Source organism: Felis catus, chromosome A2 (genome assembly GCF_018350175.1).
Source record: "Felis catus isolate Fca126 chromosome A2, F.catus_Fca126_mat1.0, whole genome shotgun sequence".
Lineage (NCBI taxonomy): Eukaryota > Metazoa > Chordata > Mammalia > Carnivora > Felidae > Felis > Felis catus.
Genome location: NC_058369.1, coordinates 138629104 through 138650168, shown reverse-complemented (window position 1 = coordinate 138650168; position 21065 = coordinate 138629104). Strand labels below are relative to the sequence as shown.

General features: G+C 38.8%; 1 protein-coding gene across 9 annotated transcripts in view; it reads right to left on the bottom strand.

Moving 5' to 3' along the window:
• CPED1 (cadherin like and PC-esterase domain containing 1) overlaps positions 1 to 12625 on the bottom strand; it is a 271927-nt gene extending 259302 nt beyond the window's left edge. For 2 of the 9 annotated variants that reach the window (XM_045052656.1, XM_045052657.1), the window contains exon 1: positions 11349 to 12625. In XM_045052656.1, the coding sequence (XP_044908591.1) occupies positions 11349 to 11597 (249 nt within the window). In that variant the 5' untranslated portion in view covers positions 11598 to 12625. The remainder of the gene's footprint in view (positions 1 to 11348) is intronic. The other 7 variants (XM_045052653.1, XM_045052654.1, XM_045052651.1 and 4 more) reach the window with 7 other exon arrangements.
• Positions 12626 to 21065: the final 8440 nt, after the last annotated feature.

Genomic DNA, 21065 nt, shown 5'->3' with positions numbered 1-21065 from the left:
GCTGCTAGCATAGAACATGATACTTTAAGTATTTGTTTACGTAGAATATAATGAGGAAAGCACATAGGCTGAAGGCCAAATGTAGGAACTATATACGTGTGTTCTGGAAATACATATATATATATAATATAAGCCATTTACATTTATTTATTTTTGAGACAGAGAGAGACAGAGCATGAACGGGGGAGGGTCAGAGAGAGGTAGACACAGAATCTGAAACAGGCTCCAGGCTCTGAGCTGTCAGCCCAGAGCCCAACGCGGGGCTCGAACTCACGGACCGCGAGATCATGACCCGAGCCGAAGTCGGCTGCTTAACCGACTGAGCCACCCAGGCGCCCCTATAATATAAGCCATTTAAAGTGCTTGTTTTTGAGGTCAGAGCTTAAATCCAACTTCTTGGGTCAGGAAAAACACCAACATTTACTGACAAAAACCTTAGTCAGCCACCATGTGTTTTCAGACACACATTCAATTCTCACACATCAGGCTTAGTTAGCTCCATTCTTCCAGTGAGAAAAATGGAGAGTTTAGAAATCGAGGTAAAATTTGCCTATGACCTATACTAGTAAATGACACAGTTGGAATTTGAACCACTGTGTGCCAAAGCCCGTGTCTGTGCCACAACACACCTATGCTCTATTAGACTTCTTATTCAACCCACTTAATGGGTTTGAGGTCAGAAGCCTTGACAGAGATAGTTAGGTAGATTCCCACCAATATGCAGGGTGTCAGAGCCTCCCCTTAGCAAGTTGCTCTGATTGGGATGCATTCTAAGCAAACCGAGAGGGGTCCATTGAGAGTCCCCCAGTCAGGATTAGAGATACCAAATGTAGTTATATTTCGGAACACATGATTGGGCCCATCCTGCTCTTCGAAGTCCATGTGTTCTTCTTTATGATTATTTTGTTTCATCTATTATTTTGGGTCTTAAGTGAATTAGCCTTCCTTAGCGAATTTAATTGAAAGTTAAATAACTTTTTTCATTAAGATACTTATATATGACAAAACCTCAATTTATATCTTATTATTATATTCCTTTTCAACCCTGTACATAAGTCTAGATGTTTAGTTTTACATTTTTAGCAAGTCTCTGGAAAGTGCAAACATTGCCAAAGTACTATTTACCATGCAAATTTCCAACTTTAGTATAGTTTTTGTTAGAGAACATAAATCGTGTTTTAGAAAATGAGCTCATCCTTTTAGCGAGAATGGCTCCTTAGAAAAAAATGTCCAAAGGAAAAAAAAAAAGAAAAAGAAACATGTCCAAAGGAAACCAAAGGGAAAAATGAAACCAAACATTCCTTTCACCCCAAAAGGCCACAGACTCCAAGTTGATAACAGGAAGCACTTTTTACAATGTGAGTGTATCTAGCGGTTTCCATTTCAGAGAGTTTATGTGAGTTTCCAATTCCATTAGAAAAAGAAACAGAATTGCTTAGAGGGAGAAAGAAGCAGAAACTATCGCCACTATCTTTAAAAAACAAGAGAGAATGACACCCATAAACTGATTAATTCTTTGATTCATAGGAAATTTAACATAACTTGCTTAAATATGAGCTTCATCAAGACTTCATTAAAATTTATCCAACATAAGCAAATTTGAATTTGTTTAAAATTCTCTCAGTATGAACCATTTTTCACCCATGTGCATATTTCATTATAAAAATCTAACATAGCTCTAATCAACTATCTCAAAGAAATCCACAGGCATTAAATGCTCATCAGGCAGCCTAACTAGTTCCATGAAAGTCACATACCTGTTAGTATGCTGACATCATCTCCCAAGAGCCTCCTGTGCATAGACCTCTGTATTTAGATTCCTATCAGCATACTTTAAAAATATTTACCTTCAGATATGCTTGAAATATAAAATATAAAAACATAAATGGAAAAGCTCAATTTTTAGTAGAATTAATTTGTTAAAAAATAGAAAGAGAGGTTAGATGATGGTGACTCAGAAGCCAAGAGAGACAGGAAGTAATCAGAAAGGCACACTGGTTGGGAAAGGATGCACTCCTTCTCCTTCTCCTTCTCCCCCTTCTCTTCCTCCTCCTTCTTTCTTAAACATGGTAGATACCTGAGATCTTCTTACAGGATAAAGATCCCAATGAGACAAATGAGCTGAAGAGAACAGGAGAAATGGATGATAACTGAAGCACACTCAATGTAGCAAGATGGCAGATGATTAGCATTAGTCGCAGGTATAAGAACAGATGGTACAGAAAGGGGTTCGAGGGATACTGGCACAAGAAAAAGATGGGGTGCTGGATCTGAGAGCTCAACAAAAATTAAAAAGAGATGGGGGGACTTCCTCTCCTTTTCTCATCTCTGCTTTAAAGTAGGCTTTCTCTGATCCTCACAGTCATCGTTCATCCATTCATTTATTCACTGACAAGATATTTACTCAGGGTTCACTACATGCCAGATACTGTTTTGGCATTGGGGCCATATGCAGTAAACACTTTAAATCATGGACTTGCCCATAAGGAGCTTATATTGTATGTAGAGAGAAAGACAACATGTAAATATATATATTTGTTCACAGTCCAAAATCTTCACCTCTTTCCTGTACTCCCCATCCAACTCATCTCTCCACATCCTCAACTATAGCATGTCATTAATCCCAGCATCTTAAATTAGAAAAACAAAAAGGAAAGACTCAGCCGGAACCAAAGACCTTCCCTACAGATAAATAGGCCTGACTGTGACTGACATATCCGCTTCCCCAAGTCCTGTCTTGATTGTAAAGGCTCATTTTAGTGTGGAAAGGCAACAGCTTAGATGCTGGAGGAGAGGAAGAGAAACTCAACAAGGCTTGCATCTCAGACACTCCTCACCCAGGTACTCATGTTCACCGCAGCCATTATTTATTGCTCACCTCCTTTGTGAAGGCCAAACGGCAGAGTCTGTGAGGACTACGGGGATGAGTAAATCCTCAAGGAAATTATATAATAGTTAATATTTATTGAGCACTTTCTATGTGTCAACCACATAAGTGCTTCACAAGATTTATCTCATTTAAGCCTCATGTTAGCCTTGCAAGGTAGGTGATAAGATATCCCTTTTAGGTGAGAAAAATGAAATCCTAGAGAGACCAAGAAATGTGCCCAAGGTAGCAAGGTAACAAGTGCTATTAATTTGACTCCAGAGCTCATGTGCTGAACTGTTCTGCCTCTTCAATTTTATGAGTTTCCTAGGCCTACCATAACAAAGTACTACACAAACGTGGCTTAAAATAACAGAAACACATTGTCTCACAATTCCGGAGGCTAGGTGCCTGAAATCAAGGTTTCAGCCATGCCATGCTGCCTCTGAAAACTGTAGGGGAATTCTTCCTCGTTTCTTTCTACCTTCTGCTGGTTTGCCAGCAATCTTTGGGGTTTCTTGTTTTGCAGCTGCACAACTTCAATCTCTGTCTTCATCATTACACGGCATGCTTCCCATGTGTCTCCGTCTTCATTTGACTATCCTCATATAATGCCAGTCATATTGGATTAGGGGCCCACGATGCTCCAATATGACCTCATTTTAACTAATTATATTTATGACAACCATATTTCTGAATAAGGTCACATTCTGGGGTACTGGGATTAGGATTTCAACATATCTTTTTTGAGGGGAATGTGATTCAACCCATAATGCCAACGAATGGAGAGAGTGTATGGAAATAGAATGGAGGGTATATGGAAATAGAATGAAGAGATCATATGAAAATAGAATGGAGAATATATGGAAATAGAATGGAGATAGTATATGGAAATAGGATGGTGATAGTATACAAGAATAAAATGGATATAGTATACGAGAATGGAATAAATATAGTATACGAGAATAGAATGGAGAGTATATGGAAATAGAATGGAGATAGTACACAAGAATAGAATGGATATGGTATACAGAAATAGAATGGCGAGTATATGGAAATAGAATGGAGATAGTATATGGAAACAGAATGAAAAGATTATATGAAAATAGAAGGGAGAGAGTATATGGAAATAGAATGGAGTATACAGAAATAGAATGGAGCTAGTATAGCAAAATAGGATGGATATAGCTAGAAAAGCACAGGTCTCAGTCCAAACCTGTCATCGTTATCAACTCCATTTGTTACTCTGAGAGGCGCTTTCTTTCCGCAAGTTTCATTTTTCTCACTTAGAAGACGACCTCAAATCTAATGATCTCTAACTTGTTTCCAGTTCTAACAGTCTCATGTTTCTTCATTTCTAAATAATTATATTGAAAAATAAGTTTATTAGGGATTCTTAAGCACACATCAAGTCATGCCACAAGGCGTGCCACCAGGAGGAGGTGAAATTCCAGTTTCCAGAATGCTTTAGGAATGAATGATTGTGAAGATTTCTAGAGGTATTGATTGGGGCAGACTCACTGGAGAGGACTCCAGACAAAGACGGAGATGGTGGCATTTGGTTAACTAGGGTAAGGCTGGCTTATGCATTACAAATAAAAGCAGAGTGGAACATAAGGCCATAAAAGCATGTTAGGACATACTAAGAGTGAGAGGGATAGATTCCACTCAATTTAGTGGGTTCAATACAACAACTCCTGAAGGCTACTGAGGAGAGAGATCATAGGAGTTGTACGCAAATGGCCTAGAATACCCAGTAGATTGAAGGGGAACCATTTACATTACTAAAATAGTCTAGGTTAGTGGCAGTGGGGATACAGCATTAAGATTGTGAAGGTAGGGGCGCCTGGGTGGCGCAGTCGGTTAAGCGTCCGACTTCAGCCAGGTCACGATCTCACGGTCCGTGAGTTTGAGCCCCGCGTCAGGCTCTGGGCTGATGGCTCGGAGCCTGGAGCCTGTTTCCGATTCTGTGTCTCCCTCTCTCTCTGCCCCTCCCCCGTTCATGCTCTGTCTCTCTCTGTCCCAAAAATAAATAAACGTTGAAAAAAAAATTTAAAAAGATTGTGAAGGTAAACTCTAAGATTTTGGAAAACTAATTAGTTATTATCTGGATTCATTTGGGGGCTTGGAAAAAGTCATTATATACCAGTAATACAGTCTTGTGCTAAGGTGATATTTACTAAAATTACTTAGTATAATAAAGGGCCAAATGTGCATCATGGTCTCCAGAGAGAAATCAGAAGTCAGATTTGGAAAAGGAATAGTATGTGTAAAGGCAGTCTATAAACCACAAACGGGACATCTAGGAATGGGTCAGAGGCCAGGGAAATGGAGAAAAGACTGGGAAACAATATAGAAATTGAGCTAGCTTGAAACAAATGGTTCGGAATAAGGGTTGTGAACAAGGCAAGAGTGTGTGGCCTTTACACAACAGTATAAATAGAGTTAATACTGCTGAATTGTATACTTAAAAATGATGAAGAAGGTAAATTTTACATTTTGTGGGATTTTTTACCACAATGAATTTTTTTTAAAAGGTAACAATTAAAAAAAAGAAAATAGGGAAATCTGAAAAGTCTTGTGGCCTTTCTAATTAGGAGCTGGTCATGTGGATCAGTGATAGGCCGACAGATTTAGTAAGGAGTCAGGCCAATGGATTAGGTGAGGGGCAAGGTATAGAGAAAGAGTAAGTAGTTTCAAATGTAACTCTAAAGAGGTTTAAAATCTACTCATTGAGGAGAATAGGGATTGGAGGAGTCCTTTTCACAGGAACAGAGAGGCCAAGAGGAATCATTGATTTGGGCATAAAAATTGTGAAAGAAAAATATCTGAGTTTAAACAGTTTTCATTACTCCTCAATAAAAGCAAGAAATTGGATTTCTAGATCTGGGGGTTCAAGAGTGAGATCCAAGCTAAGAATATACCTATAGGTTATCTTTACAGATTGAAAATTAACAGTACATAAAGTTGACATAATCACCAAGGGAAGGTACAAAACAAGACAACTGAAAGCTCAAATACACTAACTTCGGCATCAGAGGAAATGGATCCTGAAAAGACACCACCAGTTATCCACAGAGGTCAGAGATTAATCCCACTGTGACATGGAATTCAAAAGGGAAGTTTCAAGATAGAGTTGTTGGCCAATAGTGTAAAATGCTTCAGAGAAGAAGGATGTAGACTGGAAATAAATCATTTCATCTGGTAGTCAAGGGGTCAGTGAAGACAAATTTCAGGAATGGGTGGGGTGGCCAGGAAGTGAATCCAAGGAGAACCAGCCATAGTTTCTCTGAGGGAAAGGAGAGAAGGAGCACACTGGGTTCAGTGAATTGCCAGGTACAAAGAAGGCTTATTGTTATCAGTTATGGCAGAAGGCATGGTCCACTGGAAAGGTTTGAAATGGCAATATTGTAACTAACAGAGAATAACTCTGGAATCCCTCTGGAAAAGGTTGAGAGGAGGTGTTCAACACAAGAAGAAAATAAGATTTGGCAAAGAAGAGGCATTGGGAAACAGCCTTGCAGCTGGATCTCCTTTCCTTCATTTCTACCCCCTCCAGTCCATTCTGCAATATATGTTCTGGAGCATTCTCTACAACATAAATCTATTTATGCCACTTTTTGCTTACCACTCTTCAGGGGTCCCCTGTTGCCTTCACGATAAAATCCAGACTCCTTATCATGACCACATTCCCACGTCTAGACCCTGCTGAATTTTCTACCTTATTTATTTGCCTTTCTGCTCTGCTCCCCTATCACAGTGCACACACACACACACACACACACACACACACACACACACCCCACATAGTGAATACATTGAATCCTCCAAATCTACCACACCATTGAATTTCTTCTTTGCATATCTGGCATTATCTGCTTATGATACATTTCTCTTTCTCCACCCTTTCTAGCTCCTTCTCATCTTTCAAAATGTTCTAGTAAAGTTATGGATTCCCTAGCATTTATTTAATTACTTGTCTGTCTCACAGTGCCCTTTATTTCTGTGTCACCAGCGACTAGCACAGAGTCTGGCACCAATAAACTGCTCGATAAATAGTCACTGTAGGAATGAAGAAAATGAAAGAATGAATGAACAAAACGGATTAGGATGACAAAGGGTAAAGATGAAGCGAGAATTTTTTTTCAGTTGGAGAAGAGAGTTCTCCGTGAGATAATTACAAACATTTCACTTAAAGAGAGCGATGCCATTTCCCAAGAGTAAGAGCACATTTCAACGTTTTCTGTGACTTTTAGAAGGCAAAATTAGCATAACTATTGTATCAGCTGCCAGATCACCATGCCTCACATACCCCTCCAGCGACATTACTCCTGCCATGTTGTTGTGGTAAGTGATGGACACTGTTTTTATCACCTTGGTCACCACAGACCTGGGAGTGTTCCTATGCACAATACTGCTTGAAAAGGAGGAGTGGGGAGCAGTACTGCCCCCACTGAGGCCCCAGCTTCCCCAGTGGCCACCCCGAGAGTCCAAGTAACACTATGTCGTAGCAGCTTGCAACAACTCTAACCAGTGAAAGACAGAAGAAGGGAAAAGCCAGGAGGTAAACGGCTTGCCCCTCCTGACCTTCCCCACAATACCTGTTCTGAGATGCAGAGTTTCCTCCAGACTCTCTGATTATGTCTCCCATAAACGCACCCATTTGTTTCTCTCCCTATTCCTTCCCCTACCTACTCTTGCGTCCCTGGGATCGCAACATCCAATAAAGTGTCAGCTTGCAAGTGTTTGTCTTAGGTTCTGTTTATAGAAAACCTGGGCTAAACAATCCATTTTTAGAAATTTTCCAATGTTAAAAATAAGGTATTATTAGAGACACAAATAAATTACACAAAGTATATTTGTATGAAAACATTCAATTATTTGCATTGGATTATGGTTGGATCCTGGGAAGAGTAGTTGTAGAGAGCAGTCACTGAAGGAGAATGGAGAATCCAAAAGAAATGGAGAATGACTAGTCAAGCAACAAAGAACTAGAAATTCTCCATCTGGAACACCAACAGGAGATAATCAGTAACACATGGCTACGGTGAGTATAAACATATTCTCCAAATAGTAAAGTTTCCATTAAAGGAGCACACGCTAATGATCTATACTGAGCATATTTTTTTTCATTGTGCCTGCTTATAATTTAATGTGTTTCTTATGTTGTGAAATATTAAAGGGTTAGATTCCAAAAAAATAAATAAATCTACTGAGTGATCTACTTCAGTGAAGACAAATGAAGTTGTCTTTGGTTTAGACATTAAATTGAAACAGTTTTAAAACATAGCAGATTATCAGCCCAAATTCAAACTAATGTTGGGAGGAAACCCAGAAGAAATGACAAAAGTACAGCTGCTTAGCAAGGTCCTTTTGGAAAGTTCAGATGGAAAAAAAGAATTAAAATTTGGCCAGAAGAGGGAGAGTACTCCCTCACTACGGAAAGTTGGCATATACTAGACTATGATCTCAATCTGTATTGAAAACAGTTTTAGACAGTGAACCAGGTCCCAGCTGTAAAGGTGTAAAGGGCACAGTCTGTCACCCATCTTTAAATATTTGCTACCGCAGAACCCTCTATGACTTGGCTGACAAGTACAAAAGGTCTTCTCTTAGAAAGAACTGCAACCAAAAGACTGGGAAATAGTTACTGCTTATTCGATTCGAGAAACTATGAAAACTGTGATTCGAGAAATACACTGTGAGTGTATTTTAGTTTCTGAATGTTTATCCCGTATAGACACTACAGCATTCACAGTAGCTTTTTCAAATGTCCTTGCATGCATCCTTTCATTAAGATTTTGTTTTCCTTTTTCAGATTTATAATTCCAAACCCAACTTACACTTCCTGGAAGGGCAAATAAAGTTTAAATGCATTGCTTTTTAAGCACTTTGTCTACTTGCTTCTTAATATTTCTTTAGGTTTGAATATCTGAAGGACCATGATTTTTCCCAGACTGTTGTGCATATGCATATGCACAATATCTTGTGTGCAATGCCTGCCTTTGGTGGTCATCTTAAAAATCCAAATACTTCCTGGAACCCATGAACCTTAGATTACAATCAGCTATTTTAAGTAACTTTTAAAATCTCTTTAAAATGGATGGATACCAGTAAGGGAAAGCCCTAGAAAAGTGAACATTTTGGCTTGTAAATAAAAGTAATAACAAAACCCCAAATTTCTAGATAGAAACAATGCTTCTTCTATAAAATGCCCAAAAGCTGTGTTTTAGGTCTTGAGGAAAATCTGTGTAAGCATGCCATCAGTTTTTTAGTGAACTTCATAAGGTAGCTCTTTTTGAGAATGATCTATATATTGACCCCAAAGACATTTGTTTCTTCACTTTATCTTCAAGAATGTTTAATCTTCAAAACTGGATTATTATTTGATTCTTGTTTTGGAACACGTATCACAAGAAGAACTAAGTTATATCTGGTTTTAACTAACTTCCACATGATTCTTCTAGTTTCCTTTCTATCTCTAATAACAACTGGATCTAAACCAAAGGCTGACACAAGTTAAAAATAGAGATACATGGCAAATGTTTGGAAATTCAGTTATCCTATCCACCAGGCTTCTGAACTATTAATTGTGAGTTAAGAATCCTGCTTATGGTTAAAATATTTAAGACTGTGAACCATTTGTGGAAAAAATCATGTGATTGGCATTTTTGTGTATGTCAAGAAAATTCTAGAGTGAATGCTTTACGCGACCAGCCAATAAGTTTCAGATGGTTTGTAAGTAGCAGGAGAACCAAAGCTGAAACGGAATTCTCTGTGCCAGTCTACAAATAACAGTTAACATATGCCCATGTTACAGGCAAAGGCAGGAGTCACGTAAAGTCAAGCAGGGAGTAAGAAGGGCTGTGAGTTAATGAATGAAAACCGTTTCGTCCACAATTCTTAGCAAAACTTGTATGTACTTAAAGAGCAAAACCATCTCAATTATTTTTAAAGAAACTATATGTGTTAACATTGGAAAAAAACCCAAGAAGTGACTTTCCAAGTCACAGGTTACACCCATTAGAAATTCAGTGTATTCAAAAAATGCAAAAAAAAAAAAAAAAAAAAAAATGAAGAAAACATACACATTCTTCCCTGACTTCAGAACCTTTAATAATTGATTCACACTTGCCAGTTGAAGTTCCATCCAGAAGTGTTTCTAGTGATACTATATTTCTTGGTCAAGATGTTTCTTGACTGATAAGCTAAGTCACTCACTTAAGCGTTAAAAAATTTTTTTGTTGTAGTCTAATATTATTTTGTATTTCATTGAGTTCTCACAGTTGTTTTTTCATGAATTGTTATTAGAGCTTTGAACTTACTTCGATTGAAGCACCAGTCCTGTGGCAGGAACCAGGTGGAGATACCATGTCACATGCTAGCCCTGTGGCCTGCCTAAACATCTTTGAATGTCAGTCATCATAACTGAGAAATGATGACCGTCACAACTCCCTTACCTGCCTCACAGGGTTTGAAAAGTCTGAGAAGAAATACATAAGGGAGTTTTTGAAACAAGATGGTAGCACTGTTGGAGTTATTAGCAATAATGGCAGGAGCAGCGTATATTCAACAGGAAATTCTGCTCCCAACAATAACCACAGTCATAGGCCCTACCTAAATCTACTGCAGGTATAAGAAAGCACTTAAAGATTCCTAAATTATCTTGCTATACCTCTTGCTGTAGCACAGAAATCAGTAGCTTTGCCACTATGGAGTTTTGCGTGTGTTTTTTTTCTATTTTTTCTTTTTTAGGTTGGATTATATTAAAGGTCATCATTTCACTGACAGGCATAAACAGAGTGGTATATGAAAATAGAAATCCCGTGGGGTTTTGTGTGTGTGTGTTTTGTGTTCATTCCAACACTTAACAAAATTAGTAAAGTTAATTAAAATAGTGTAAGTGTAGAATAATCAATATTTCCCAAATTCTGTAAACAATAAAATTCAGGGCATCAGTTCTTTTGAGGAAAGGTATTATACTATTCTTTTAAATGGTTCAGAAATAAATATGTTGCTTTAGAAATGCATTCACCAAGGAAAAATCGATTCAATCAATTATAAAATGGAATTCTGGAATATCTTTGAGTCTGGAATGGTCTGGTCACTCATACTGACTACCTTGAGGAAACACTCAATGTTGACCAAATGTTATGAATCTGTATGTCTCTGAACTGTAAATCTTCAGATCTCTTAGAATCCTAATATTTTAGAAAGAATTTACACCACGCCAACGTCCTCCAAATTGTCTATTTCATTCAGCTGAAATGAAGTACAATTCTAGGAGACAAAATAATGGCCAGGACTTTCTGGAAGTAAACAGAAGTTGAAGCTAACTGTCATAAGGTCACTCTCTGGGCGGCTATACTCTGGATCCCTTTCAGACCTCTTAGAAGTTAATTTTAGTTTTACGGAAAGGACAGAGAGAGGCAGACTGCTATCTTTGCAGAAAATGTCAAGGTTAAGCTTATGACCACCTTACCTTTCTGATTTCCTGCGCATTACTGGGGAGAAGGAAGCACTGTTTGTCCAGGGAGAGTCCTTTCTTACATCTGCTTGCTTGGGTTTTGGTGGGTGCGTTTGGGGCAGCCCCAGGGTCAGCGGCTGTGAGCTTCCTCGTCCCTCGGAGTGTCAGGGTCTGGTAGAAGAGACAGATTGCCACCACCAAGCCCACCAAGAAGGGCCGGGGGCAAAATCGCCGACGACAAGGGAACACTGGACGACAGACCATGACCAGCTCAGCTTCACTTGGCCCCCGTCCACGTTGCCGGAAAAGTCATAGCAGCTCTTTTTGGTCAGCATGAAAAAATACAAATCAGTCTTTAAATCAAGCTTGCTCCATCCCCGCTTAAGAACTTTCCGAAGGATCATGCCAAAGAATCATAGGTCCCCAAAGTCTGAGGCGGTTAATAAGATCCCTTCCATGGATGCCAGTGAAAAGTGGCTGGCCTGGGTTAAAAAAAGACATCAAAATAATAATAGTGGTAACTAATAACCTGAGCGTATCCCCAGGCTGCCAAACTTTTGCTTCCGGTGATGCCTTATTTTCACAACATCCTTAAACTCGCAGCAAAGACTTTACAGGAAAAGAGAAAACAATACCAAAGTAAATCTGGAGTCTGGAAACAGCGCTGAAGAGCTCAATAGGTTAAAACCAAAAGTGCCTGTTGCACCGCGGGATGCAGGCCAGCTTGCCCGAGCAGTTCCTCATTCTCCTCCGCTTTTAGAGCAGTCCTGCTTCCAGCCTTTCATGGTTCTTCACTACTTCCCTTCATTCCGTTTTAAATTGCCACTTTCCTGTAAGCATTCACGGCTTTTCACATAAAAAGGGAATGCACGGTCTGAATGGACATGGTTACTGCTAGGGTTTTGCTTGTATTTGTTTCATTCCGCTTCAAGTTCAAAGTTCTGTGTACTTACTCAGTTTTCATCCTTTCAGTCACAAAAAAAAAAAAAAAAAAAAAAAGAAGAAGAAAAAGTTTCCACGCTCCCCTAATGGATAGCTAATCAAAACCACTCGGAAGGAAACACCCAGTCGTGTGACTCCAATTCATCTCCCACACGCGGACGCACGCCCGCAGGCACAGCGCCCCCCGCACGCGCGCGGCGCTTCGGGCCGGGAGCTGGGCCCCGGGGCCCGCGGCCGCACAGTACGGCGGGGCGGGGCGGGGCTACGGCCGGCGGCGCGGGGTCCCGGGGCCGCCGTGGCGCGCCGTCAGCCCCGCGGCGGAGACAGTGGGCTATCCCCCTTGGGGACCCGCGTCTCCCGCTGCCCTGGAAATGTGGCTGCCTACCCGCAGCCTGCAGAATTTTAAATGCTCATTTGGTGTTTGACCCCCTGTGTCATCTCTTTTCCTTAATACAGAAGGAAAAACAAATAGCCCTTCGTCGACTGATGACAAAGGTCGAGGGTGAGGCGAAAAGCGACCTCCGTGCTTGAATTGTTAGGATCTTCACTCGAGGGAATGGTGGTCACTCTTATGGGGGCTAGGAGGGTCCAGAGTACCATCTGGACCTCAGAACTGGAAAGCCTGTGAATGCACCAGAAAAACTTGGAAGTCATCTTTCTGCTTTGGTACCTAACTCCTATCACTTGTTATTGCTCCTTTCCTGGACTAATGACTAAGTCTTTCAAAGGCTAATTGCCTGATAATTTTGCCCCTATAATAAGTGGATAGTAGCGGGTAATTTTGCCCTGCGGAAAGGGATACACAGCAGGCTTTGTCCAAATTCAACTCAATATAATACTATACACACCGCCACAAGGACGCTCCTAGTAGGGCAGTTCTGCAAACACCAACTACTTTTGCTGAGTCAGCTGAAGGGAAGCCAAGGAGAAACGCAATCTGTCCAGTGCTTGTTGCTCAGCCCTTCCAGCTCTAGCCCTGGATAAGCAGGGCTAGCTCAAGTCATTCTTCAAAGGCTCTGAACCTAAGTAGGTTTTGTAACTTGTTTCTAACCCAAACTCTTTCTTAGGGGCTGAGGTTCTTCTGTGAGGCCACACCTTTGAAATGATCCCTTCTGTCTGTCAAGCTCCAGTCACTTATATTTTGTGAGGCGGAGCGCCCCCTAGGGGTGCCCTGCTATTATAGACCCAGAGAAAGGGGCATCCATGGTTCCTCGCTGAGAAGAAACTGCTTTAAAACCTTTATGAAACAGATTAAAGCGTTATAGAATTCAGTATTCACACTAAGCTAGATTTATCCCAATGACTTAGAGTTCCTAATCCCATGACAAATGAAGAAGTAGAGAAACATGAAGTGGCACTTGACTTTTAGAAGCCAAGAGTATTTTAAGAGAAACGGCTAAACAATCATGTTGGAAGGTACAGTTTTAGTGGATTCCATGTGATTTGAGAGGTACTAGGAATTATGAGATCTTTACATTGCACATGTTCCTGTGTTGATGAGATCAAATGAGATAAAGTTCTTTACTGGGAGAAAAGGAAGGGGATATACATTTCTATCAAGACAAAAAGTGGGAAAAACTGAGTTTGAGGAATCTGGAGGGTCATTTTTATGCATCATTAAATTGTCGAGTACAAGAGAAAGCATAAATCGAGATGCTAAAATCATAGTGCCTTTGGGCTGGGAAAAGTGAAAGACAACAGCACAGATAATTTTATAGCTAGACTTTAAATAACAAGAATCAGAAAGAAAGTGGAAAATTAATGTTCTAGAAGTGATACCGGTGGCTTGAAAGACCCCAGTTCCCTGTTTGAACCACTGAGTCTGAGAAGCAGGGGAAGATGGCAAAAAAAAAAAAAAAAAAAAAAAAAAAAAGTCCATCTGCAGAAGTGAGAAAAAGGATAGGGTGGAAAGGTGGAAGGACAAGGTGGAAAAGAAGATGCAGCAGGAGTAACCACCAAACAGACTGAGGGGGTCCATAGACGACATCGGATATTAGAGTTAACCCCATCTGGATAGTATCATGCTGCTGCCTCTTAACTGTCTTTAAACAGTGATTTGTGAAATGGGAGTACTAATGCCTCTTTTGAAGTGTATAACAGATGACACAATGTATGGAAAGCACCGAAGCATTCTGTGTACCCATGTTGAAAGAACGCAGGCTGAATGCACGTCTGTTATGTTTTGGATGCTGAGGCCGAGCTCAGTCTGGAGTGGAGTCAGGCATGCGAACAGATAAATTATCAAATAACGGGCCCCTTGGAACACAGAAGCCCCAAAAGCAAATATGAGCACTTAGTATGTTCTTTTTCCTTTATTCTGTGAGACGGAGGTTGGTGGCAGATGCTGCTTTGGGAGAATGAGATCAAGAGTGGGCTGGGCGTGAGCAGTAGGTGGAGACAACAAGCAGCCGGTGTTCATGCCCCAGTTTTGATGGAAGGCGAAGTAGGAGCCTGTGTTGGAGTCTGAAGGCGTCAGAACAGGAGCAATGAAGACAGAGTAAGCTGCTTCGGTGAGCAGAGTAGGCGGGTGACACGCTGCCTGACTGCGTGCCTGTGGGTTCTGGCAGTGTTTCAGACTGAATGCTTTTGTGCATATAATTTCATCAAGTATCCCTTCCACCAAATTATTTCAGTCTTCAAGGGCCTGTATCTAAGCAGCATCAACCTGGGACAAGGGGGCAACAGTCCTTTTAGAATTCTACAATTTCAAGGGTGGGCAGAACAGAACAATCTTCTGCCTCACACCTCTCTAACACAAAATATACTCCTCCGTCATACATACGTTTCGTTTTGGGTTTTTGGTAATGAGCAGGGGGTGAAGGGAGGTGGTGAATTTATTAACCGTTTGAAGAACGTATTTTAAAAATTATTTTATTGTTCAAACTAGACTCAAGTTCTAGATGAATCAACAGTCCAGACAGACCAAATCCTCCAAACTAAAAGCTTTATTTACATTTTATTTATTTATTTATTTAAGTTTATTTATTTTGAGAGAGAGAGGGCAAGTGGGGCAGGGGCACAGAGAGAGAGAGAGAGAGAGAGAGAGAGAGAGAGAGAGAGACAATCCCAAGCAGGCTCCGCGCTGTCAGCACAGAGCCTGATACAGGGCTTGATCTCCTGAACTATGAAATCATGACCTGAGCCAGTCAAATCGGACGCTTAACCGACTGATCCACCCAGGCACCCCAACGCTTTTCATTTTAAATTGTCCACTAGACCAACATTTCTGAGCATGCAAATCACCTAGAGATTCCATATAATAACACTTGGTGCTGCCTTTTTAAAATGGGACATATGTTCTCCAACTCTCCATAGTTCTCAACTAGTTGCTTTACTTCTTTTTCACAACTTTCCTCCTATATAAGCACTTTGGACTTGCTTGCACCAGAACCAAAATTACTTTTGTCATAGTCTGTGCTGTATTTTAGTGATTAGTGTAATTTTATCTTTTTGCAATATAAACTGCTTTGTAACAGAAACTATTTTAAATATTCTGTACTGTATTTTAGGGACTAGTATACTTGTATCTTTTTACAGTATGAACTGCTTTGTAACAGAAACTATTTTACTCACCACCATATCCTTGCAGCATCTACTACTGTCTTCTGGCAAGTGATTTAAAAATTCCTATTTGTGGAGGTCTATACATCATTGATTTAAATATTTTCCATATGATTTCCATTTTTCCCATAGGAAATATTTCACGTCTTGGTAACATGCAGCCCAGCAGGGGAAATTTTGCTCCCCAGGAGACATGTGCCAATGTCTAAAGACATTTTTAGTTGTCACAACTTATGGGCGCAAGGGGATGCTACTGACGTCGAGTGTGTGGATGCCAGTGATGCTGCTAAACATCCCACAATGCACACAGCAGCCCTCTACAACAAAGCAACATAGGGTGCAAAATGTCAATAGTAGCTGAGGTTGGAAAACGGAAGCTTAATCAAATAGTTATAGCGTAATTTTTACATGTGGCTGCCTGATCGTTACTTAAGTCAGAATAGTGTACACCTGAGCAGCTTGTGGCAATGACATTGGGATTTTAACCACTTCCTAAATGTGTAATTATACCACTTCCCCAAATAAATGCAACTTTGCCCATATAATTTCTTTTAAGCCTCTGTAATTTGTTTTGAAGATTTGCATCCTGTAAAAGACCATACATTCATGTATGTACATATATGTGCGCACACACACACACACACACACATATATACATATTTATGCACACAATCTAGAAAAAAGAAAAAAGAACGAACGCATGATAGGAAGGGAGGGAGGGGGAAAGGGAGGAAGGAAGAGAAGATCATTTCAATCAGTGAGCACACAGGTAGACTGGCAAACATTTAATCCAATGAATTACACTATTTGTTTTACTTTCTTTAGGGCACAAATTTACACCGTGGCATGCAGCCAGTATTCCTAAGTTTTTATCTATCATTCTATAAAACAACAATTTTAGCTTTTGTTTCTTGTAACATAGTATCAAATTATGTTCTTTAACTCAGAAATCTCATCTGTATTCTGTGTAAACCTGCAATATTACCTGGAAACCATAATACATTCAAAAAACTGTCTCAAGATAGTGACATAGTTTGTTTCTTTTTTAAAATGTAATTACAATTTAATCATTCATTCTTATTTTCAGAAAATAAAAGGTATTTTGAAATTTTTAGAGCATCAAACTTACTACCTAAAAAACTGATGTGATAGGGGAGGACACGAGGTAGGTTTTATCTTATCACTCCAGTGAAGAATGGCAATCATTTAGCTACTCTGAGTGGGTAAGGACACATTCTTTGATAGAGCATGGTTCTTGGGTCACAGGTATACCACATAAATTCAAAAGATTACTCCTATATGTAAACCATATGATCACTAATATATAAGCTTATTTTTTTGTTTTCAACAGATAACTGGATTCTTTCAAACATTTATAAATGATAAGCAGTGGTGAAGTGAAGACATCTTTTGGCACACTTGTGAAACCCATTCAAAAAAATAGTCACTTCTCATACTAAAGATAAATATAAAAGGTGCTGCAAGGATATATGAACATAAATTTTGAAAAGTTCTAATGAGAACGACTGGGGAGGTCAGACTAAAACTTTCTACTAATTAGTCATAATATTGGTAAAATCAGTTACACTAAAACTTTCTATTGACTAGTCATAACATTAGTTATAATATTAGTAAAATATTAGTAAAATTTGAATGAACTCATATTTATGTTCAGGATTATTCAGAAATATTTCTGGCTGGCCTCTTATACTACATGTAACCTGAGCAGCTTTGTAAAGTAACTTAGTACCTATTACAACTGTTCTTGTTTTAATGTATTAGCATGAAGGGTCCCTCTACTGGATTAGATTTAACAACGCAAGAAGAATTCAAATATGACCACTGTTGTTCCCTACCACTGATGTTACACTTGTGAATGTTTCAAAGTACTTCACCATTAAAGACTAGCAGTTATAACTTTCCTAAGGAACACTATTCTTATTCATTAACACAGGTAAGTAGAAATGGAGGCTGGGAATAAGCAACACACACATAAGCATAATACATTCCGGACCTCATTTCCCACATTGGCTTCTGAGTTCTTAATAAGCAGCGGAAAAGTGAAGGATTATAATATTCTCCTTTGCCAGAAACAAAGAAAGTAAAAGGTGGTTCTGGATTAACCAAAAACTGAATCATGTGGCTCTGAAGAATTTATTAATTTTTTTTCCAAATAAACATTTTAATATGCCTAATAATTTATTAATTAAATACTGACTTGTAAAGTATATATACTTACTACTTTAAAATGGAAAGGGCCAAGAAGGGGTATACCTCTTTTTTTATATCAAGCTGAAATCAAAAAAGAAAACAATTCTGAAGTCAGTTCATCTTTAAGTCACTTTAAACTTTATTTCTCTGGAGCAGATTCAAATCATGAATATTAAGATCCTGGGTTGGAAATTACAGTCTTGAGTAGTGTAGATTTTATCATCTGAGGAAAACAAAAATCTTCACTAGCAATTCTAATTTGTAGTTTCAAAAACTAGGAAAAAAGATTCTTTAGAATTTTTTTTTTTTAGCAATTTCCAAGTTATAGGCTACTTGTGTCATCCCTACATTAAATAAGAAAAGTGCTATAATTTCATTAAATTGCTAAAATAAGAATGTATTTAGACAACAATATGTAAATACCACCACTACCCTCATTAAACAAACAATTCTAGGACATTGTTTAAAATGCTCGTTTCAACTGTTGCTCAGTTTTCTGGCTTTGTTCTCTGACCCTCCACCTCCCTTCCCGATGTCCACTCTGCCCAGACTATTTTTAAGTTTTGGGAGTGTAGTGGCCCTTGAACAGTTCCTTTTGCCATGAAAACCTTCCCTTACGTCATCTGTCTTTAGGAATCAGTTCAAATGAAACCTCCTGTGTTTAAGTCCCCCGGTTTCCCACAATGCTTTGCGCATCCATCGCAGCACCCATCAAGGTGCAGCAGTTCCGTGTTAACACGCTTGTCCTTCCCACACCCACACCCGGATACCTTCATCTGTGTGTTCTCAATATCTAAGTGCTCGGTGTTTGTAAAATTATAAAAATAAACGTTTTTGAGGCTATTCGTTTCCTCTTAAACCCATCTGTTAAAGATTTCTTTTAAAAATGGGAGTTGAAGGAAAACACTGCAATGTCTACACAGAGTATCTCACCTCTCACAACCCACGTGTACTAGACATTTGTTTTTCTAACATTAGTATAATTAATTAGATCAAGAAGCCCATTTCTGAGATCTAAGGACAAAGGGCTGTAACAATGCGCAAACCAAATACGGTTAAAAATCTGAAATATGTGGGATTTGCTTTAAAGTAGAAAAGAGCAAAGAAAAAAAAAACATGAACTGCCCTTGAAAGAATGATGGTATGTATGTTTATCAAACACTCAGCTTCATTTAGGCATTTAATTAAGCCGTTTATTGCTTCAAATGTGTCACCATGAACATTTTAATGTACACTTCATAGCAGTAAGGCCTCAATTTTCACCACCTATAAAATGTGAACCCACATTTGGATTCTTTGTGTCACCAATTATTACATGAGTTTTGTACAACAAAGAGTCTGAATGTGTATTTTGTAATAGCAAAAATGCTTATCACACCCCTTGGCCTAAGCGTCTCAAAGTATATTAATAGTTGGCCACATTTTTTTTTTTTTTTTTTTTTTTTTTGGAGGAGGTAGTTCCACGTTTGGCCCATTTATTCATATACATATATAAAATATCTTAGATACTAACTGGTTCCACCAATTGCTAAATAACCGAACAAAATTTTCATTTGCTTCTTTATAGATGCTTCATAAAATATTCAATGTTTGAGGTTAAGTTTTGTCAAAATGTTTTCTAAATGATTTGGTAACTAGTGGAATTCACACACTGAAAGGGGTTGCAGCAGCTGGAAATGGGGGATGTTCCTGACTCCGACAAGGAACTTTCTCTTAAAATAAGGCTGTACATAAGGCTTTTTCCTTTGACCAATTCCTGGAAAATGAGTAACTTGGAAAAGTCATTATATAGAATTAGGAGATTGAACAATACCACAGAGCATCTCCAGGCAACATGCTAATAAGCTAACTGAATGCTACGTTAATATATTATTTCTTAAAGGTTTATAATATCTCCATGAAAATACTGAGTGTTACGAAATCATGATACTTATGATATCGTGAAATCATGAATACCCACAAATGAACCTACTTTGTTTTAGGGGCTTTCCAGCTATAAAATCACTCTGCAACAGCTCAGAGTTGCTCAGAGTTGAGGATTCGTGAAGCTAAAAGAGACCTTTGAAATCCCCTACCTAATCCATACCCTTTGGGTAGCATTGCATAGATTTTATAGACTTCTGAAAAAGTTCTAAGAGGCTCATAAGTGGTTTTGATTAAAGCAGAAATCTAATGGACCCATAAGTTTCAACATAAAAGAAATATGATGTAATAAGTACTTTTAAAGTTTTAAGGATTTTTCTACCAACCAGACTTGATATGATACCTGAAATAAAACCTCCACTATGCAAAATTTATAATTTAAATAGCACCTATAGAATAAAACCTTAGGAGTGCTTTACAGACATCCTGCAGCCAGCATCACCCTGGTTTAATAAGACCCAGAGTGATTCAAAATCTGAATGAACTGTCATACCAATATGTGGTAGTATCCGAAATAGAACTGAATTTTAAGCTCCAATCCAGGAGGTCTCTTTATTTAAATTGGCCACACTGCCTAAAGTCAAAACATCTATAACCATTATTTCTATTTTATCTACTATAATTAGACTGTTTTCATGTCCCTTAGACTGAAGGAAAAGCCAGAGAGATGTTCTAGAAAAATACATTTGCATTTCAAATTTACATTAAAAATGTCTTTCCCTTATTTTTACGTCCCGAATTCCAAGCATTGTTTAAGAAATCACAGATTACATAGCATTCTGTGTCCTGGGCCTCTGTCCTTTTTAGATTAGGAAAACTGGAAGTTAATTGGAATTAAGAAATTTTCCTTATTGAGTGTGTAAAGTATAAATACAAGTAATTTTTTAAAAACTTTATTTTAACACCTAATACAATTCCAATTTTAAGGATTACTTGCACAAAAAAATAAACACATTTGGTATAAAAATGTATCACTTTAACACCCTTTGCCCTTCAGCCCCTCCCCCCCCCCCCCCCCCCCCCCCCCCCCCATGAACTGCACTCTATCTGGATGCAGAAACATATAAAGACTAATGGCACAGATTCGTTTTTACC